Below are 20,097 nucleotides of genomic sequence, written 5' to 3' on the forward strand. Positions count from 1 at the left end.
AATTTGATGTGTGATAGTAAGTATGTTCCAATAATTTTAGAAAAGCAGTTTTGCAAATAAGGATTTATGCATAAGAAGTTCAGAAGTTTTCACAATCGATTAGTTTAAAGGTAAAAACTATCATCTCCGCTTGTTAAATTGTCACCAATAAAATGCAGTACGTTTCGATATTTTAAGATAATAATATAAATATCGCTAATATTTTTTTTCTAAATATTTATAAACAAATTTACTTGCCTTAAATTCATCAGGGGGCGGAGGAATATCCCTAAACTGTTGCGGTGGAGGAAGACGCAACTCTTCAAACGGAGTACCCAGTATAATATGCGAGAGGTCTACTTCCGATTTGCTCTTTTCACCCTTAGCTCTCTGAGGAATGTTTGGATCACTTGGATTTTTTCTAGACTGCTTGGTGTCCTTGCAAACCCGATCCATCGTCAAACTTCTAATCTCAGCAGCGAGTAATTTATCCGTGTATTCGATTCTTTCTTTTAATGAAAAATTCGGAGGGCCTTGCGGAGTTTGGGGCTTTACGATTTTCTGGGGTAGTTCCTTCCTTATGTACGGATGAAGGCCGTCTTTATCCAGCAGAGTTTTAACAATGGGCGTGTCTTTAATGACTCCGTTGATGAATACTCCGTTCTTGGGATTCACAAGGTCTACTGCGTTAAATGAATTGTGCCGAACGCCTAACATAGGCTTTTGTGTAGAATGCTGATATTGCCCAATGAATCTGTTTGGCTGAGCGATGTTTTGGGTGCTTGGACTTTTTGGGGGATAAGCTGCCATTCCATTAGAAGTTCCACTACAAGTCGTTAAGGGGAGAGTATTGCAGCACGAGCACATATTGTAAGCGGGCACGGGAGGGTTGTTACAGCAGCATTCTAAGCTCTCCCTCTGGCTCTTGGCAACTTTGATAGCCAACTTCAAAAGCCTCTCTCTCAATTGCTCTCCGTTGAGGGTCGTCCTTTTCACTTCCGAAGTGGCAGTCTTTCCTTGCTCTTGAGTCGGTTTGGACTGAAGTGTGTTTGTATGTAGATTGTCCGTGTTCGGTTTTGGTTGAGCCGGCTTAGGACGGTTGGCAATCGGAGCCATGGGTTTCACGTTAGTGACATCGGGACTGGAGCGCTCGGAACTTCGACCGCTGGACACCCATCCGCTTTGCTCGCTGAGACTCGAAGTTGAACCACTACCCGGACGTTTTTTGAGATCCTCGAAGTTTTTGAAAGTATCCGGTGGTAATATTTTAAAGTTTTCGTCCGTTATATCTAAGGTCGGTGAACCGAACGCCGGTGGGGGAGCGAGATTGGGGAGAGACTCTGAGAATATGCTTCCGTTCACATTGGACTCGTTAAGTACCGAAGCGGCACTCTTACAGTGTCTCAATCCCTCTTGACTCTGGTCCAGTTTGAAAGGAACACTGGCCGAGGTTTCTAGCCTCTTTGTGACTTTGGGAATGCTTTCTTCGCTAGAACTGGTACTAGCTTCGGATATCTGTTGGTTCATCTTCTCGGAGGGCCTGTGTCTCCCGCAACTGGCGGATCGTTTCTCCGATCGCGGAGTGGACTTATCAGTCTTACTGTCTCTCGATCTACTCGACTGGTGGCTGCTGAGGGAATCCTTACTAGAGTTTAAGCGTGTTAAGTCTTTGGCACTTTGATGTTTACTAGAATCTTTTGTTTTAGTCTTCTTTTGCTTGGATTGGTTGGGAGGCGACTTGCTCGAGTAATTATTGGAGGAGACGGGAGACTTGTCTCTGAAATTGATAACTATTCCAGAGTCTACATTAGTCGAGGAAGAATATTTGGATCCGCTTTGGCAACTAGCCCCGCAGTCATTATAGCTATGATTGTAAGGAGCTTTAGATTGGTAGCTATCCGAAGTGGAGAATTCCCGACTGCTATTTCTCATACAGTTGGAGTTCATCTCCCCGAGCCCCTTCTGGTAGAACACTTGAGTGGAGTTGGATCTGTGAATGTTCTTTCCGGAGGAGAGAGCCAGGGGCTCGGCGGGCTGCTGTATCTTATTGCTAACGGGAGGGTAAGAGTTCCTGGGAGGCAGCATGGGGCGAGGCAGGGATGTGACATGATACCCCCTTTGGAAATCCAAAGGATTATATACAAATTTTTCTACGTGTTGACTAGAAGTACCCTGATTGTTGTAAACATAATAAGAGGGGTAGGTGTGAGTATTGGAAACACCGTGGTTAGACACTAAATTAGGTTTATATTCTACATTTCTACATCGATCCGCGTTTAAATTTATGTCCCTGGTGCACGGATTCTTGTACTTCTCTCTAAATTCATTAATATTACGTCTGTATTCTTCTTCTCCTTTATGGCTGTATGCGAGACTGCTCGAACGAGGTTGTACCAAGGGATTGAACACCGGAATAAACTCTCCACTTCTAGTGTTGTTCAAATTAGAAATAGTCAGATTTCTAGGGAGGGTTGTCGGCTTTTGTGGAATATAAGAAGCCGGGCACTGGTCGGGTCCCTTGTTGCTCCGCCCTCCAGCGTAGGAGAAGGGAGCTTGTCCCGGACAGGAGGAGGCCTGAGGAGAGACCTTCAGTTGGTCTAATGACTTGCTGTGCCTGGCCGGAAGAGTGCTAGCGCCGGTAACATTATTCCTGAATCCGCCCGAGAAGTCACTATCCTGTTTGACAACTTGTCTCTTCTTCACCAGCTTCTGAGCATCAACGCAGATATCTAACAGAGTGCTCGCTGAATACCTCGATAACAACTGGCTGCCTTGAATACTACCGGACGAAAATGATTCCGCCTTTTTGACCGGGTTCGTCATTTGTATCTCGCTTATCTGATTATTATGGACGATAAACCTGCTGTTGCCCGTAACCTTGATATCTTCCTTGGATTTCTTTAATGCTGATTCCTTTACGGTCTGTTTTATGACGGTGTTGGGTTTTGGAGAGCCGGCGAGCGACTTCTTGGGTGCCAACGTGAGGGTAGCTTGCAAGACGCTCTGCTGACTTCCACTGGGATCCGTGATGGACTTGGGGAGGGAGAGAGACACTTTGGATGCTTCGGAGGAAGGTCTGCGAGAGTCTAACAAGGATACACCGCAGGAGCAATCATCCGCCACCATGTCTGTGCAGAGTAATGGTTCTGGAATAAATCAAATTCAAATATCACAAACAACGCTACAACTTTTAAAGATTCATTATTGCGTTTGAACAAATTCTAACCACTTCCAGATTTTGTAGCACCGGTTGCAAGTACTCCCGATCGTCTGCGCGCAAATTCAGCTGTGTCTTGGTATCTATAAATAATTCAGAAAAAAGTATAATTAGATGAATGTTGGAGCGAAGAGGAAAATAAAATAGAATCATCATTATTTAAAGCCGTGTGGCAAACAGTTGTAGCCTCTAACATGTCCTAATATTTAAGATTCAAGTTTTAAAGTCTGTCTATTCTTATATCATGTTATCTTGCAAAACAAAAATTTCATGGAAATTTATCATAAGTATATAATATAGTGTAATCTTTGATACAAAAGTGACAAAATTACTTTTCATTATATAAGTTTAGAAATTATTATTTATATAATAATTTTAAGTTAAGAAATTACTAGAAATCATTTTATACTTAAACTCTATAGAAAGAGTTTCAGTTTTTCAGTTTATTTTTTACAAATATAATGTCCATAGAAACATTTTAAAAATCATCAGATTAATACAATCTATGAAATTGGCACACTCAAAATTTTGAAATTCATAAGTATAATTTAATTTGCCAATGCTCTTGCAAGGCGAAACTGCTGTCGCTACCATTTTTTTTTACTATCATTAATAGAATTAGAAATAGTGTATTGATTTTAATTAAAAATAATTTATTAAGATTATGGAATACAAGGTTAGAAGTCGGAATAATTGGCGGGTATGTATGAGGAGATGCATGAATGCGGAAGAGATGAAGATTGTTTGTAAAGATGGATCGGCGTGGCATTCTATCCTTTCTGCCTACCCCTACAGTAAAGCGGCCCGATGGTAATTGTTTTTTTTTTAAGTTAGTTTTGGAATATTATGTTGTAAGGTTTGAAACTTCATAAAATAAAATAAAAAAAATTGTTTTAACCACTTTTTATTGGTACATTTTATCCAACCGGTTTTGACAAGAACCTTGTCATCATCAGGGTTTATCTTCTAATTCTAAAACATTGAAATACTCAGGTAGTTTATAGTTGATTATCTTTCCCTTACAATACCAAAAACATCCACGCACTCCGTACACCATATGAAAATATGATTTAAAAAATGGGAAAAAACTCCAAAAAAAACAAAACAAAGTTGTTTTTGTTTGAAGTTTGTGTCACAAAATATCTGCGAAAAACATTCAAGAGACAAGGTTTGAGTTTACCTTTTCAATTCAATTTAAATTTCAATTCAATTTATTTATTTCAATTAATATATATGGTACATTTCAAACTATAAAAAATTTGAATCGTATACATTAAAATAAAATATATGCAAGAACTATTGCTAAAGGTGTAGAAGAATCCCGCTTCGGAAAACTCCTGCAGACACATGGAACAGATCAATATCCAATGAGATATTGTTCAACATAGCGGTAGCTCTTACTACAGGCATAACCATCGGCAGGTTGGTCCTGTGTATAGGAATGTGAAACAATCTATGCCGAAGCTGTCTTAGGTAACTATCGGGAACATACAGACCAATGTTATGGATAATTTCAGGATTATCGATCATACCGCGCAACAATCGATAAAAATGCGATAAAAACCTGTCTTCAAATATGATGGGCATGATGTGCGGATCCCCGTCCAGGGCTATGCAGTGTATGGGCAGCGGGGGCAGCATGGCGAGGTAGCGCGAGCGCCGCGCCAGGTCGCTGACGGACTGGTAGGACTGGTAATTGGCGTCGTAGCAGCCCGCCATCGAGTGCCGAGGGTTGTCCAGAACGAAGAAACACTCGGAAAACCGCTTCACTCTGTGAAGAAATGGGGAGGATTGATACAGGGCGATTCCAAGTACGATGACACCTCAAGGAACAATACCTAATGCCTAATTTGATGTAAATTATGATTCCTTAAGCGACACGCACAAATTAGAAGTGTGTAAGTGCACTTAGCTATCACTTCACTGGACATAAGGTACACATTTTACTAACCTTTCCGGGAGTATGGACGTAAATGAACGTCAAATTTTCTTCAAAGGAGTATTGACGTTGATAAACGTCTAAGTCCGTCTGTCAGTTGGTATTATGTAACTTTTATATTATTGACATTTGTGGATATTTGTATGTAAGTTTGTCATTAAATAAAATCTAGAGATGGTGAGCTTATTTTTTTGATTATCATTTTTACATAATTTCTATCTTCATGTTAACGGAACCCACTCCCCAGAGTAAGGACGCTTTTCCACTACCCGGAATTTTACCGTTTGGCAGTCCGATTTTGAAAAATAAAAGCGTGTACAACAGTTTAGGGTGATCGAATTTACGCGTAACGTGTTCACGCAACGATCAAGAGCTCCGATCCGAAGAAAGATGGACAAAAGCACAAGCCAATTCAAGCCAATCATCGTTTTAAAACGCTAACTGAAGGACAGTAAAATTCCGTGTAGTGGACAAACGCCCTAAGTCGCACATCAATTATTGTGCTCCCGGAAAGGTTTAGTAAAATGCTCCACGTGCCATTATATAGTCATTTGGAAGTCCAAAATAAGTGTTCCTTTCCACTTGTAAAAAATGTATATTGTTGATTGATTGAATACATTTTTTTACACATCTTACAATGCGATACTGTAAATTATTCCTAGCATGCATTTGAGTATGTGGCACGAATTTGGCGCAGCTAACAAACCTCAATGCGTGATGTACAGCAGCCAGGGCATGGTGAGCGTGCGGTCTTCCACACACAGTTCTGAGTAGACCTGCCCATTGGAGGGTGACCTGAAAAATTATAGCATATATTGTAATTTATAAAATACATCAGAAACAAAAAGGTTGCTAAGATTGCCTAGAGTCAAAACTAGTACATATTTTCCCCCTTGAACATTTTTTGCATTATTGCCATAAAAAAGTTTTTTTTTTAAATGTAAGAAATAGCAAATTGTGCAAAAGTCGAATGTGCGAAAGATGAGGTCCGCCTGTATAGGTAAAATAAAATGTTAGTAAGATTTAAATAATTCGTTATTCTAATATGACGAAAACGTGCAATGAATATGAATGCTACAATTTACTGACCAAATCATAATAATATCAGTAATAAACAGATTTTGTATGCGTGGATGGAAATCTTCAAAATACTCTGTGCATAATGGTTCTTCATTTCAACGTTTGCAATGAGTTTTCCACCTACAGCCGTTTAACCGGATCCACGCGACTCGCATAACCGTATGTGTTTTCATAAAACATGTCCCATACGCGGCTGACATAACCGTTTGTGTTTTTACATTGCTCCAAGTTTCGAACCTCAGTTCAACTTGGAGGGATTTTTTCATGGTGTGGAACTTTGGATAAAATAATACGTCAATCCTTGGCCTTATGACATCTGTTGAAATATCTGACTAATAATTTGTAACATCACAAGGATAAATAAAAGAACAGATCCCTGATTTTTCTTGCGGTCGGTAATTAGTCCGCGCCATTATCATGCCCTATATCTGTCTCACTCTCGACGCTACGCATCGCCAGTGGGTAAGAGTGACACACGATGCGTGCTCTGATTTATTTATGTTACGATCTTATTTGTTTATATTACGATATATTTCAAGAATAATGTGACACAAGTGTATTATAGAGTACCAAAAGTCACAATGAATCGCATTGAACGTTTTTGTTTAGGAAAATAAATCCTTTCTTAACTAAATACATGATAAAAGTAATCATTTTAAAAATGGTGAAATACCGCCGCGTACGGGCGTCTCTCAGGTACAAAGTTGATGCGGTTAAAAGGTTAAAAAAATATATTTTGAGTGATCAAGCAAGTCTTAGTAATTCACTGTAAACATATTTGTAAGATGAATACTTTTTTGACAATTTAATTATGATGGCAATTAATATTAAAGATAATACTCTGCATGTGTGCATTTAAATAATTCTCACATATTTTATTCATTGTAAGAATAGCATGAAAATTAATCAAACCTCAGCACAGAGTCTAGCTATGTCCTGAGCAGCGCTGCAAGCAAATTCCTCTTCACTATCACCACACTGAAAATTAAAATAAAACAATTTTTTTCATACATTCAAAAAACCTACTTCAAATCCACACCACACTAAAGCAATGTTTGTAATGTAGAGAAAAATATATAGTCATTTTTCAGTTTCGAGAATCTTTTACTGGAAATCCATATTTTTCTGCATTTTCTGATAATACAACCTTTTTCGCGTTTTGACCATACCCAGGAATCCTGAAGACGGCAGATTAAATGGGTTTTACTGTAATGCAGTGCCCTATGCACCATTGGGTACGTAAAAGAAGAATATAATTTGATTGACCTCTTTATGCGTACCGCCTCAACCATAAAATATCAGGGTGTAGTGATTATTTCTCAAATATTTCCACATAATGTCGGGATTTGGACTACCAACGCCATCTATTGATGATACAAAAGAATTAAATCATTGTATCATCAATAGATGGCATTGGTAGTCCAAATCCTGAAAATCCAAAAGAAGACCAAAAAATTCATAGATGCTGCAAAGAGAAAACATGGTTCGAAGTCATGGCCTAGGTGACGTTGTCCATGACAGAAAGGCCTACTGAGAGAGACCTACTACCTAGAGGAGAGCTGAACTCAAAGCAGTCTACAAAGATGATAAGTTGGGATGTAGCCAGGAAGAAGAAGATACTTCAATGATAAATACCTTGGCTAAATCACTGAGCTGCGCCATCCTCTGTGCGACATCGCCGATGAGGGAATTGGAGGACTCCACATTGTTGGTCAGACACGAGCCGGCCGAACCGCACAGGACTAAGGCATTCTGCAGACCCTCCAGGGATCCCAACAGGATTCCGCACACCTCTGCGTGGACTTGTCTGAAATATGTTACCACGTTTAAATAATGATAATAATAAAAAAAACAAATATCTCAACACTGGCGTAGAAATAATGACAAGAATAAAAAATAAAAATGGATAATTTATAGAAAGCCATTTTCATAAAATAGTACCCCAAGGGTCCTTCAATTAACCTTTTGCCAGAATTGCCCGTGTCACATATGGGCAAAAAAATATGCCTTTACAGACTTGCCCGTACCTAGTCCGGCAAAGAAATAGTTTAAACTGATTTTATCATATTATTTTATGAGGTAGTTGAATGTATTGTCGCAGGGTGGTTCTATGTGTATGGGCTGAAGTGGAGCCTATTGCTCAAATTCGGTATTATTTCATATGTTTTGAACATACCTTAATATCATGTATTTTAAATAAAAAAAAACTAGATTTAAAATTGATCGATCAAAGGGTTAAACTAAAATATTAATCTTTCATTCAATTAATTATTTTTTCATTCATACTGCAATTAATTGTATTTTTTTGTTTATAGCGCTATCTGCAATCTAATTTCAACAGCTGTATAAGGTTCAAACTTTGACCAGTAAAACTAGTCTGCTTTTGGTTGGTTAGAAGATACTGCTTCTTACCAATATGTCCACCAATGTACATATATTTTATAGAAGAAGTTTAATGCATAATTTGAAAAATTTCACGAACAAGTGAGTTATTAGTTTTTTTTAGGCATTCCATGCCAATGGACCCACACCAGTAAAGGTACGCTTGCCAAATTTAGTGAGCTGGTTGCGAGCTGGTAAGATCACTTTATCAGTGACAGTTGTGAGATATGCATAAGCTAATTTGTCTGAGATGGATAGCTGTTATAGGTACTCTGGAGCCATATTATGCATCGATTTATACATAAGCAGAGAAAGTTTGAGAAAGCAGAGAATGTTCTACCCATTTGGAATGCATGAAAAAAAAAATATTCTACATTCCTTTCAATGGGTTTCATTTGGGATTTTAAAATATTACCTGGCATGCGCAATGCGGTTAGAAGAGTTGCCACCCCCACATTTAGCTGATGAGCTGCCGAATAAGACATTTTCTAGGTTCCCTCCATTGCTGGCACTATTCTTCACTAATTTACCCCACTGCTTACTCGATCTGGGAGCACTGTGAAAAGTTAAAAAAGGCATATGAAATACATATTTATTTAAGAATTAATTTAAAAAAAAATGCATAATGTCATAATGCAACTCACCAACTTTGGACGTAATGTAAAATGCTTTTCCTTTTGCGGCAATGAGAAAGAGAAATGAATGTTTATTTTTGTTAAGGTTAAAATATAAATTTAATCATATGACTAAGTAACTAACTAACCATCACCCGCAGGGATAGGCAGAGAGAATAGAACGCCACACCATTCTGTCTTTGCAAACATTCCTCGCCTCTTCCATTTTCATGCATTTCCTCATACGCACCCGCCGATTGTTTCGACTCCTAACCTTACCGTTTTCAAGTATTTGGCATACCTGATCGTGCCAAGTTTTAATCATATGATGCTTCAGTATTTAACATCAGGCAACACCAGAAAAGTGTGCAGGATTGCTGTTAGAGGCCTCCCGCAAGAAACTTCATATTTACCTGATTGCTTTTAGAGGTCTCCCGCAATAGACTTCATATATACCTAGCAGTACATATAAAATATATATATATATAACGTCGACTCATAGTTGAAGATAAGTGGAAACAGCTGAAATGATGCATGTTGGGTTGGGTTAGGTCAGGTTAGGTTGGGTTAGGTTAGGTGGACCAGGTAAGGAGCACAAGAGACTGACGCTGTCGAAGTGGCAGGATCGCTGGAGCTCGGCATCTAAGGGACGCTGGACGAACAGGCTTGTCAGCCAACTCGAGCCTTGGTGTTCGAGGAAGCATGGCTGCCTGAACTACCGGCTCACACAGGTGCTGAGTGGACACGGTTGTTTCGGTGCCTACTTACATCGTATAGGCAAAGAAGCAACTGCAGCATGCTGGCACTGCGACTCAGCAAATGATGACGCAGAGCATACGCTGCTGTCGTGTCCTGCATGGGCGGACCACAGGGGGTCACTAATGACCACCATTGGGGTCGATCGCCTAAGCTTGGACATGGTAGTGCCGTCAATGCTCCAAAATGACAATACGTGGCGGGCATGGGACGCCTTTGCCTCAACCGTGATCGGACTGAAGGAGGATGCCGAGCGTGAGAGGAGGAGGCGGAACATGACCGCACAAGTAGATGTAGATCAGTAGATTGACAATGCCACACTCTGAAGTAATGCCTAACGGCGGTTCCGGAGTGTGGTAGATGCTTGCACGGGAGAGGTTTTTAGTGGGTAGGCCCTCAGCAGGGAGATTCCCACACTGCCAGTCTTGTGACCCGGATGTCACCTGGCGTCTTATAAAAGATTTTCCTCTTCCCACGCAAAACAAAAAAAAAAAAAAAAAAAAAGGTTGGGTTAGGTTAGGCGGATAAGGGTACGAAGAAAGTTATAGAGTGCTTATCTTGGAGATTCCTTTGAAAAAACCTCATTAACTCTTCTGTCGATGGACTTTGGATGATTTTACTTATTGTTTCGGTATTCACTTTGTGGTAAGACATGATGAAATTCAAATGTTTATCACTTGCGTAATAATTATTTTATTTTAACAACTAGTTTCGGCAGCTATGTTTCCATCTTCAGGTCTAAATATAAAATGTTTATATTTAGACCTGAAGATGGAAGCATAGTTTCCGATACTAGTTACAATAAATTAAATATAACTCAAGTGGTTAAAAACAAGTGTTCTCTTTTAAATTTGACTTTGGATGATATCCAAATTAATATTGATTTATATTTCATCATACACATAATTACAAAATACCAGAATGAGCCTTCCCGTGCCGAGGGCACATTTTACAATAAATGTATGAAACCATATATATAAAAGAAAATTGTTTATGACATGCAATCAAATACGACATAGCCAAATGAAGCGATCAATTTCTGATATCGCTCACTCCTTTCAAGAACGTCATAAATCAAAAATCGACAATTTTCAGTTGTGCATGTTTTCTGAATGCCCAGAAACTGTACTATGTATATCCCAGCAAAAGAGGCATATTTTTAACTTAATATTTACCCGCTACAGGGCAGAAAAAGTTGTTTTTGCATTTTGAAGAAAAGGTACTGCTTGATTATTTTTTTAAATATACTAAATATTTTTCAAATGGAGAAAAACCTTCAGGTTTTACCTAAAAAGATCTGTTGCACAGTAAAAAGTTCAATAAGTAACTTGATATTTATTTTTAATACATTGTGTTATATTTTTAAACTTTAAAAACATTCTCTTGAAAGACCTTCTTGAAAGGAGTGAGCGATATATCCAACTCCATTTTCCATTTATGAACAGCCCTCTTATACTTTCTAAGCCTGCCAACAATGTGATACTTTTATCGATAATGCTTATCTCAGCCTTGTCAAATAATGTTTTCAAAATGAACAAGGACTTGGCTCACTTCATGTAGGGCTGGTGCAGGGCGATGAGCGCGACGTGCACCGTGACGGAGACGGCGGCCAGGTGGAAGTAGTCGAAGAGCACGGGCAGGTGGTGGTGTAGGCCCCGCTGCGGCTGGAAGTGCAGGCGCAGCACGCGGCACGAGGCTGGCGCCAGCGCACCTTCGCCGCACCACAGCTCCACGCCCAGGCTCCACTCCGCGCGCGACAGGCTCTCCTTCAGGTTCTTGCTGTCCACTGAGAGACATTACTGACTTTAAAGCCTTATCTTATAATTTTCTTTTAATTTTATTTATTTAATAAAGTTACATTTTTAAGTACAACATAATACAATTTCTAAACATTTATACATATGGCAAACTTATAGTTTTAGATTCGCTGTGCCTCTCCAAAAAAGAGACTGAGCTCTTGTGCTTGGAGTGGGACTCACCCTCAAGGTTTAAGTGTGCAAAACAGTTTAATTACGTTCAAAGTTAAGTAAAGGTAAATTATGATGAATGAACACAATGTTTTCTGCTTTTGTGGGCAAAAGGAGATTGTGATTCTGATTGGCTTCAGAAAACATCACCTCACTATAAACAGTGCTGCATGGAGCTGGAAGATAAATTCTTGCAAACTTTGTAGTAAAAAATCATATTTTTTCTCCAGAATTATGTACACAATGTTTGTTGTATTCATACCTAATAAAATTTTGCCATAATAGTTGCATTTAGGATGGAACTGATTGTACTTTCTTATTATCGCTTCCCCTCTGTCTCTCATCTGATAAGCATTAAATATTTTAGGCACATATTTTTTCTCTTGCGTGTACATGATACGCGTTAGCACAGAATGGTGCAGAAAAAATGCATTTATCATATACGCTCGTATGTGTAGGGCGGTTAAACAAAAGGTTTGTGAAGGAAATACTGAAAACGAAGCTTTTTTTGTGAATATAAAATTTTCGTTAATTTGGCAGATTTAAATGGAGATGAATTTCCAACATGAGCTCTCTTTTAGTTTCTGGCTGACCACTGGAGGAAAGATTTAGTTATCCGGATTATGGATGCTCCAGCAGGATAGTCCAAAATAGAGAATAATAATATAATATATACATAAATATTGTTGGCTAAGAATCATACCTAGTAGATGGGCCCTGAAGAGGATGACATCGCGCAGGGTGACCTCCTCGTTCCTGTAGAGGATCTGGAAGACGCGCGAGGCCCCGAGCCCCCCGACCAGCGTGGCGCCCGAGGCGCCCCCACCGCCCCCGCCCTCGCGGCCCCCGCACACGTCCCCCACCATGACCTCCACCTGCACGGGCAGCTTGGGCGAGACACGTAGCCCCACCCGCACCTGGTACATCCTGGAAGGCAACAGAATGATGAGTGGATTATTACAAAACAAGTAGAGTTGATGATGAAGTATATTGAGATGAAATGTGGAAGTCTGGGTATTTACAGATTTATTTAAAATGTGGTAAATTACGACCTGTACCTGGCTGGTTTAAAATTTGATCCAAGTGTTAACATATTGTTCGCCAATAGGATTTTCATCATACTAATAGTGTTCACTTTATAAAGTGAATAAAAGTTCTTTTAATATAAAAATCATGCACGTTTTTCACAACAAAATGAGTATATCTTTTAGAACCATGAAGATATCCTAAGGCCATATGGTAGTAAGATTGAAAAGGGTCATGTCGGCCAAGTTTAATAGTTGTTTAATACAGAGCGCTTCGCTGACGGACAGAATGACACTCTAAAGTTAGGTATGCCACCTCCCCGAGATATTCCAATCGGGCCATGTCGGCCACCAGTGGCTGACACGGCGATCAACGTGTAAAGGACCGGTTCCGCGATAACTATGACACAAATCTTTTTAAGTGTCATGAATTTGTTTGATTTTTGTACTTAGATTGTTCGACTCTGGCTAGTGGACACATTACGCATGGCAATAAAGATAGCCTAGAACGACTGGTTGTGACTGGTAGCCTCGAGGGTAAGAGAGGTAGAGGAAAATCCCCCACACGATGAACCGATCTAGTTAAGGCAGCAGCAGGCACCTCGGTGGCTGGAGCGCTACATGCAGCAGAGTCAAGAGAAGAGTCATTGCTCCGACAAGGGTCACAACCCTCAGTACTGAGTAGTAAGACGGAGAAGAGTAATTTATTTTCTAATGAACGAATGTTTTTCTCTTCTCTATACATAGAATTGAGTTACAATGATTAAAGAAAACACTTGTTTTTTATTAAAGACTACTTGTTTCGGAAGCTAAACTTCCAAACAAGTGTTTTCTTTAATCATTGTAACATGTCTTACCACAAAGTTAATGCCGAAACAATAAATAAAATAGAATTGAGTTTAATTACTTATAAATCAATCTTCGACTAATAATTGGTTGGATTAAATTTTCACGTCAGCGTGGGTTCAGTCGTTGTGATAAGTGATCACTTTATACATAGTGTAAAATTCACCCTTTTACCCATGATTAATAACCATATTACTTAAAAGTTTATTTTCACATGCATTCATGAAGGTGTTTGCTAATTTACTAAAAACATCAAACCATATAATATGTCCCTATGATTTATATTCTGGTAAAAACCCCCTGGGTTGTTACTGACAGCAGTTGTACAACTTTTCCAAACGTTTGTAATGTGATGGATGTGATGAATGGTGAATGAAACACAGTTTCTTTATTTATTCTCATCATACACATAATTACAGAATACAATAATGTGCCCCCACTGAGTTTTCCCATGCTGAGGGGACATTTTACTGTACTTATTTATAAAATTATATGAAAGAAAATTGTTTACGACATGCAATCAAATACGACATGGCCGAATTACACAATCTATTTCAGATCTACCTACCTCTATTATCTATTTCTGAATAGCTCTCTTATACTTAGTTTCATTATTTAATGACTATGGATAAGGAAGCAGGTTGTACAACTTTTTTGCATAGTAAACAAAACATTTTTGACTAAAAGAGGTATGTGTTAGGTTTTGTTAGATGTGTTTCTGTGTTTTGGATTTTGTAGTCCTATGAATGTCCGTAGTGTATTGGTCAGCACGCTCGGCTACCGTTCTGGAGGTTCCGGGTTCGATTCCCAGGGGGGGATCAAATAAATATAAATATATATAATTTTTTTCACTTTAATATTAATTCTGTATTACCCTGGACTGGTGCCTGCAGCGGAAAGCTCTGCGTTTATATGGTGCAGTCCCCTATGCACCATTAGGGTGTGGATGAGGGTTCGAAGAAGAAGAGGGTTCGAAGATTTGTAAATAAAAAGGACTTGGTGGATTTAGAAAATATTCCATTTATATCAACATACAAGTAATAAAACTTACGTTTAAATTTATTGACTTATGAATATTATAAATAACAAATAAACTACACGCCTCCATAGTATAGTGGTAAGCACTTTTGGCTTCTATATTGGAACTCCAGGGTTCGATTCCCAGGAGGGTCAGAATAAATATTAGTGATTTTTCTCTATGGTATTCAAGACTAAAAAACACCTTGCCTTCACGTAATTAACGATCTAAATTACACTGCGTCGATGACATGCAGTACCCTATGCACCATTGTGTGCTGATAAAGGTTAAAAAAGAAAATAAATAATAAATATTTAGAATAATTTATCAACTGAAAAAACATCGCAAACATCCTTGTGTTGAACGAAGGCCATGAAAATGATACAAAAATAAATCAATTTAAAAAAGGGGAAATTGCTACCAAATTTGTAAAAACATATAATAAATAGTCTTCGAATCATTTTATCATAATTTAGATACCTACTTTAAATAAAAATAATTCTACAAACATGAAAAATTTCAGAATGTATTTATAATTCATTTTAAAATGATTAAATAACGTGAAAACTCAAATATATATATATTTTTTTAATTAAACACTTGAATATACCATATTATATAATATAATAATGTTTTCATCTTCTTTAAATTCAGACAAAACGTTAATTTATAATATACTGTTTCAAAATACGTCACCATTATTATCAATGTTTCCTTTTACAAAAATCTTGTTCCTTAACCCCCCCCCCCTTCCCTATATTTATTAACCTATACATATATACCCCTAAATATATTTTTTGTTCGTTAGTTTTTATGTTTACCAGAAGATGAAAACATCTGTAAGTTTTCGAAACTAGTCGTATATACATTATAAATAAAACTCATTAAAGTGGTATATTCAATTGTTTAACTTATTATTTATTATTGTGGGTGTCAATCATGGGTAGAACGGTGAATTTTACACGTGTATAAATATAAAGTATCACTTGAACCAGCCTATGACGGGTCGTATGCCTTATAAATACCCAAACTTCCATATTCTTCTTCATTGAAATGTAAAAACATTTTGATATTTTTTAATACTCCTTACCACTCCTAAATCTGTAAATCAGTGGAGGCTTAATAAAAAAATTAAAAACTAAGTGGAGTAACCCTGATTTGTGAACAAGATTTGGATGCGTCCAAAATATATTTCAAATATTATTTGTTTGTAATTAAAATGTAACTGTGTTTTAAAATCACTAGCTAACCGCTTTTTTATCAAGACTGATTAATATGTCTTAATTATACGTATTAATCAGTCTTGATAAAGAAGCGATTAATTTCGAAACCGGTAGACATTTTAATTAAGTTATAATAAAATATTTATAGTGATTTTAAAACATAGTTACATTTTAATTACAAAATGGAAAATCACAAAGTTAGTGCTTGAAACATAAATTATATTATTTGTTTGTTTACCATTTTATAAACATGTGATCTTTTCCATTTTTACACTTAAAAAAAGCCTTAAATTCATTTCAAACATATAATACAATATATTTTTTAAGCAATGCTTTTCTCCTGAGCCTATAAATTAATAATGCTGTATGAAGTACCGAGGCAATAATAGATTAACTTCAAGCACATATAATCAAAAGATAATGAACATATGAAAATATTGATGAAAAGGGGATATTGTATTATATAATTATGAAATAATAAAATTGTTCACAATATTTTTAATGTTTGCAAATTTTACGTTCCAGAATGATAGATGTGTTCCACTTAAGAGTCAATTATTTCAAGATTTGTATTAATGCCTCAAAATAGATAATGATTGAGACGGAAATCTGGGTGTTTTTACAGGATTATTTATGACTTGATTTCCGGATCACTTTGTACACTTTTGAAAAAAAAGTTTATACTACTTAAAAGTTCCGAGATGGACTCCCACAGAAGAAATACTCTACAAATCTCAACTTATGACAGTCTAACAAATATATGCTAAAACAATCCTTACATATACATTTAAGAATCACTCTCACGTAACACAAGTAAGCATCTCCAAAGCAAAGCACAAAAATCAAAATTAATACATATAATGGAAACGTTCATAGTTTTTTTTAACCCTTATCCGCACCCAATGATGCATAGGGCACTGTATCATATAAACACAGTGTTATCTTGATCATTAACACATGAAGGAAAAGTGATCAGCCCTCCACTTCAGGAGCCGGTCCAGGGTAATATTGAAAAAATATTGTAGTGAAAAATCACTTTTATTTATTTGACCCCCCCCCCTGAGAATCGAGCCCAGGACCTCCAGTACGGTAGTCCAGGATGCTGACCATTACACTACGAAGGCGGACATTTACAAACTACATACTTCTCACAAAATTTTAAACATGCACTATATTTACCTGTATAAATGTTTGAAATACCATCAAAAAGCTATTTAAATTGAAAAAAAATATAAATAGTAATTTTCTTTTCCATCAAAATTTATTGCGAACGTAGACAGTTTGGAAAATACATATATTCTGTTACTTATAGTTTTTGTACAAGAAAACGATTGTTTTAATACAAAGCCTACATAAATCCGATAAAAAAAAAAATTCGTCATTGCTTTCATTTGCATATATTTTTTTTTATTCGTTGAAAATTTTTGAGTGATAAAAAAGTAATGAATTTTTAATTTATTTTCGTTAAAACTACATCAATACACATTATGGCGGAAGAAGAGAAACGTACATCTGTTATATTTGAAAATTTAAGAAAATTGCGGACGTAGTGGGCAGATGTAAATTAATAATGATTAAATTTTAAAATAAAACCCTAGAGAGGGTTTATTAGCTTGCGAAAACTGCCGATGGATTGTCAGTATTGAAAAGCTCTTCACATACTCGTGATCTGATCTAATTTTACCTCTATTTAAAAAAATATTTATACTTAAATTAATTAAATTATTTAAAAAAAAAATAGAGGTTAAATAACTGTGAACAGAGTGTAGTCGTCTTTAGATCCGCTTTTAAAAAAAAAGGTTAATGAAATAATGTTTTTACCTTTATACATTAACATAATTATTGTATAAAATATCGGATTATACAAAAGATTTATTCATTAATAAGTTGCTTTCATAAAATGTTTTCTTCTTTTAACCATTTGTGGTTTGGACGCAGTGTTATCATGATCGTCAATTGCATGTTGGCAAGGTGATTACTCCTGCGCTTCAGGTATTAATCAGTCCAGGATTGGGATTCTATGGGAAGATATCGATTTACTATGGAGTGTAGATAACCTTAATTTTATTTTTATTCAGAAGATAAAAACAAAATTTCATTTAAAAAATCCGATAAATGGTTTAAAAATTACAAAAATATATGTTAATTAAAAAGTCAATCAAATTTTAAGTGAAAAAACGTTAACTTCATTGATATAATCGACGCCCTATGCGATATTAAATGAATAATTCAGTGGCAAAAAGCTAATATTTATTTTGACTTCTCCCTGATTTAAAAAAGAGGTAATGACATGCTAATAGTAGGTGAAATTATACATACCCCCTTTGAAAAAGGTCGACATTATAAAATTTGTAGAGTTCAACGGAAAATTCAAAAGTTGCTTGCAAATCACTCATGTTGCATTTCTCCTGTCGAAACGAAGTCACCGCCTCGACGGCGCTCCCCTTTTTAGTAACATTTTCGTTACAATTATTTATAACAGGGATGAAAAAAACTGCACTACGCCCCCCACATAAAAAACCAGTAATCACAGCGTCATTTCAAATAAAACACTTTTTTTACACAAAACACTTCACTTTTCACAGTACAGTGGAACCGGAAAATTTATTTTACTATCACTAATTTTACTCTCGTTACCCGGGTTTAGCGTTATAACAAACGCTTGTCTAGTGTTCATGTATTAAATTATGCAATAAAATACTTGCGTAGTTTATTATACATGACATAAATGCACGTTTCATAAAAAAATATCAGGTAATTTTGGAAAATTCAATGGGATATATTCATTCAAAATTTAAAAGTAGGCACGTTTGACGTTTATATATATTCTAACATCTCAAGGAGGAGTAACCGCCGACCGCCCGAGTTTTACGTGTATTTTGAGTTATTTATACTATTTACTATTTACATGTGTTTCTCGCGTCGAAAGTGCATACTAGATCGAAAGAACACTTGCCAAAAACCCGGGATCAACGATCAACACCCGTTTCGAGCTGCGTTGAATGTTTGACACTACACCCAAATATTGGCACGGCACTATTTCGAAAGTTTATTCACTAATCTATGCAAGGGACCGTTCAAAAAATGGGCAGTCTATTTATAAATGAATGTCTATATTATTAGACAAATAGGCGCTGCGATTTAGCGCTCGATTAGCGAACGTTTGACGGGACGACGGCGAGCGCGCGGGAGCCAGAATCCATTTTTCTCTGACTGCGCACGGCGCATGCGCGAAAGCTGTGTTCACCTACTTATATATACTATCTAGCCAGGGGCGCTACGAACGCTCCGTCGACACTTTTCCAGACAAGAAAATGGATTTTAAATTATATTACTGAATATGTAAATTGAAATATCACACAAAATGATACTAAATTTAGATAGACGCTTCATTTTAAGATAATTCGGAATCTGCGTCATACATAATGTATTTTAAAGAGAAAATAATATCGACGCGGCGGCGGTGGAAAGCTAAAAGGGCGTAGCGCTATTTTGAGCTGCTTTCATCAAAGTAAATATGTATTGCAATGAATATGAATATATGAGATTAATAATAACCAAATAAACTCCATTACATAAAAATTAACGCAAAGTTATTACTTAAAAAATATTTACAAGCCTTCCACATTGTGCAATAATTAGACTTCATGTTTATCGAAATAATTATTGATCACGCAAGCTCATCAGTTGAAAATTACAATCACGCTTACATTCATAATTCTATTACAAGATGGCGTTTTAATTGCAAATTTTTTCAAAAATAAGAAAAGTGTATACCTAATAACAGATTTTAGAACTTACAAAATAACTTTGTTGTAAAATCACATTTAAAAAAATATTTTAAGTTATAAAAGGGAAAATCGCAAAGTTAGTGCTTTAAATATTAATCACATAAACCATTTTACATTTTCATCATTGTATATGTAACTTACGGCCTTTTTCCTTTCTGATACCTTTACAGTTTGGGAAACTCATCGGAAATTTATGCAATGCTTAAAAATAAATATTTTCATCGAAATGGTGTACGAGACGGTATATTGATTACCAGATT

At 36.7% G+C, this 20,097-nt stretch overlaps 1 protein-coding gene across 2 annotated transcripts in view; it reads right to left on the reverse strand.

Annotated features, from left to right (window-relative positions):
* The window catches only part of LOC148304742 (protein FAM135A), a 29,592-nt gene extending 10,329 nt beyond the window's left edge, over positions 1-19,263 (reverse strand). The window contains exons 1-11 of one of the 2 annotated variants that reach the window (XM_088267892.1): positions 18,366-19,263; positions 12,638-12,861; positions 11,519-11,753; positions 9,242-9,271; positions 9,013-9,153; positions 7,851-8,022; positions 7,128-7,193; positions 5,842-5,930; positions 4,761-4,967; positions 3,206-3,279; positions 238-3,125 (exon numbers count right to left, since the gene is read on the reverse strand). In XM_088267892.1, coding sequence (XP_088124018.1) covers positions 238-3,125; positions 3,206-3,279; positions 4,761-4,967; positions 5,842-5,930; positions 7,128-7,193; positions 7,851-8,022; positions 9,013-9,153; positions 9,242-9,271; positions 11,519-11,753; positions 12,638-12,861; positions 18,366-18,442 — 4,203 coding nt within the window. In that variant the 5' untranslated portion in view covers positions 18,443-19,263. The remainder of the gene's footprint in view (positions 1-237; positions 3,126-3,205; positions 3,280-4,760; positions 4,968-5,841; positions 5,931-7,127; positions 7,194-7,850; positions 8,023-9,012; positions 9,154-9,241; positions 9,272-11,518; positions 11,754-12,637; positions 12,862-18,365) is intronic. The other variant, XM_088267893.1, reaches the window with a different exon arrangement.
* Positions 19,264-20,097: the final 834 nt, after the last annotated feature.

Source organism: Brachycentrus maculatus, unplaced genomic scaffold (genome assembly GCF_059751285.1).
Source record: "Brachycentrus maculatus isolate JH-2025_06_01 unplaced genomic scaffold, ASM5975128v1 h1tg000306l, whole genome shotgun sequence".
NCBI lineage: Eukaryota > Metazoa > Arthropoda > Insecta > Trichoptera > Brachycentridae > Brachycentrus > Brachycentrus maculatus.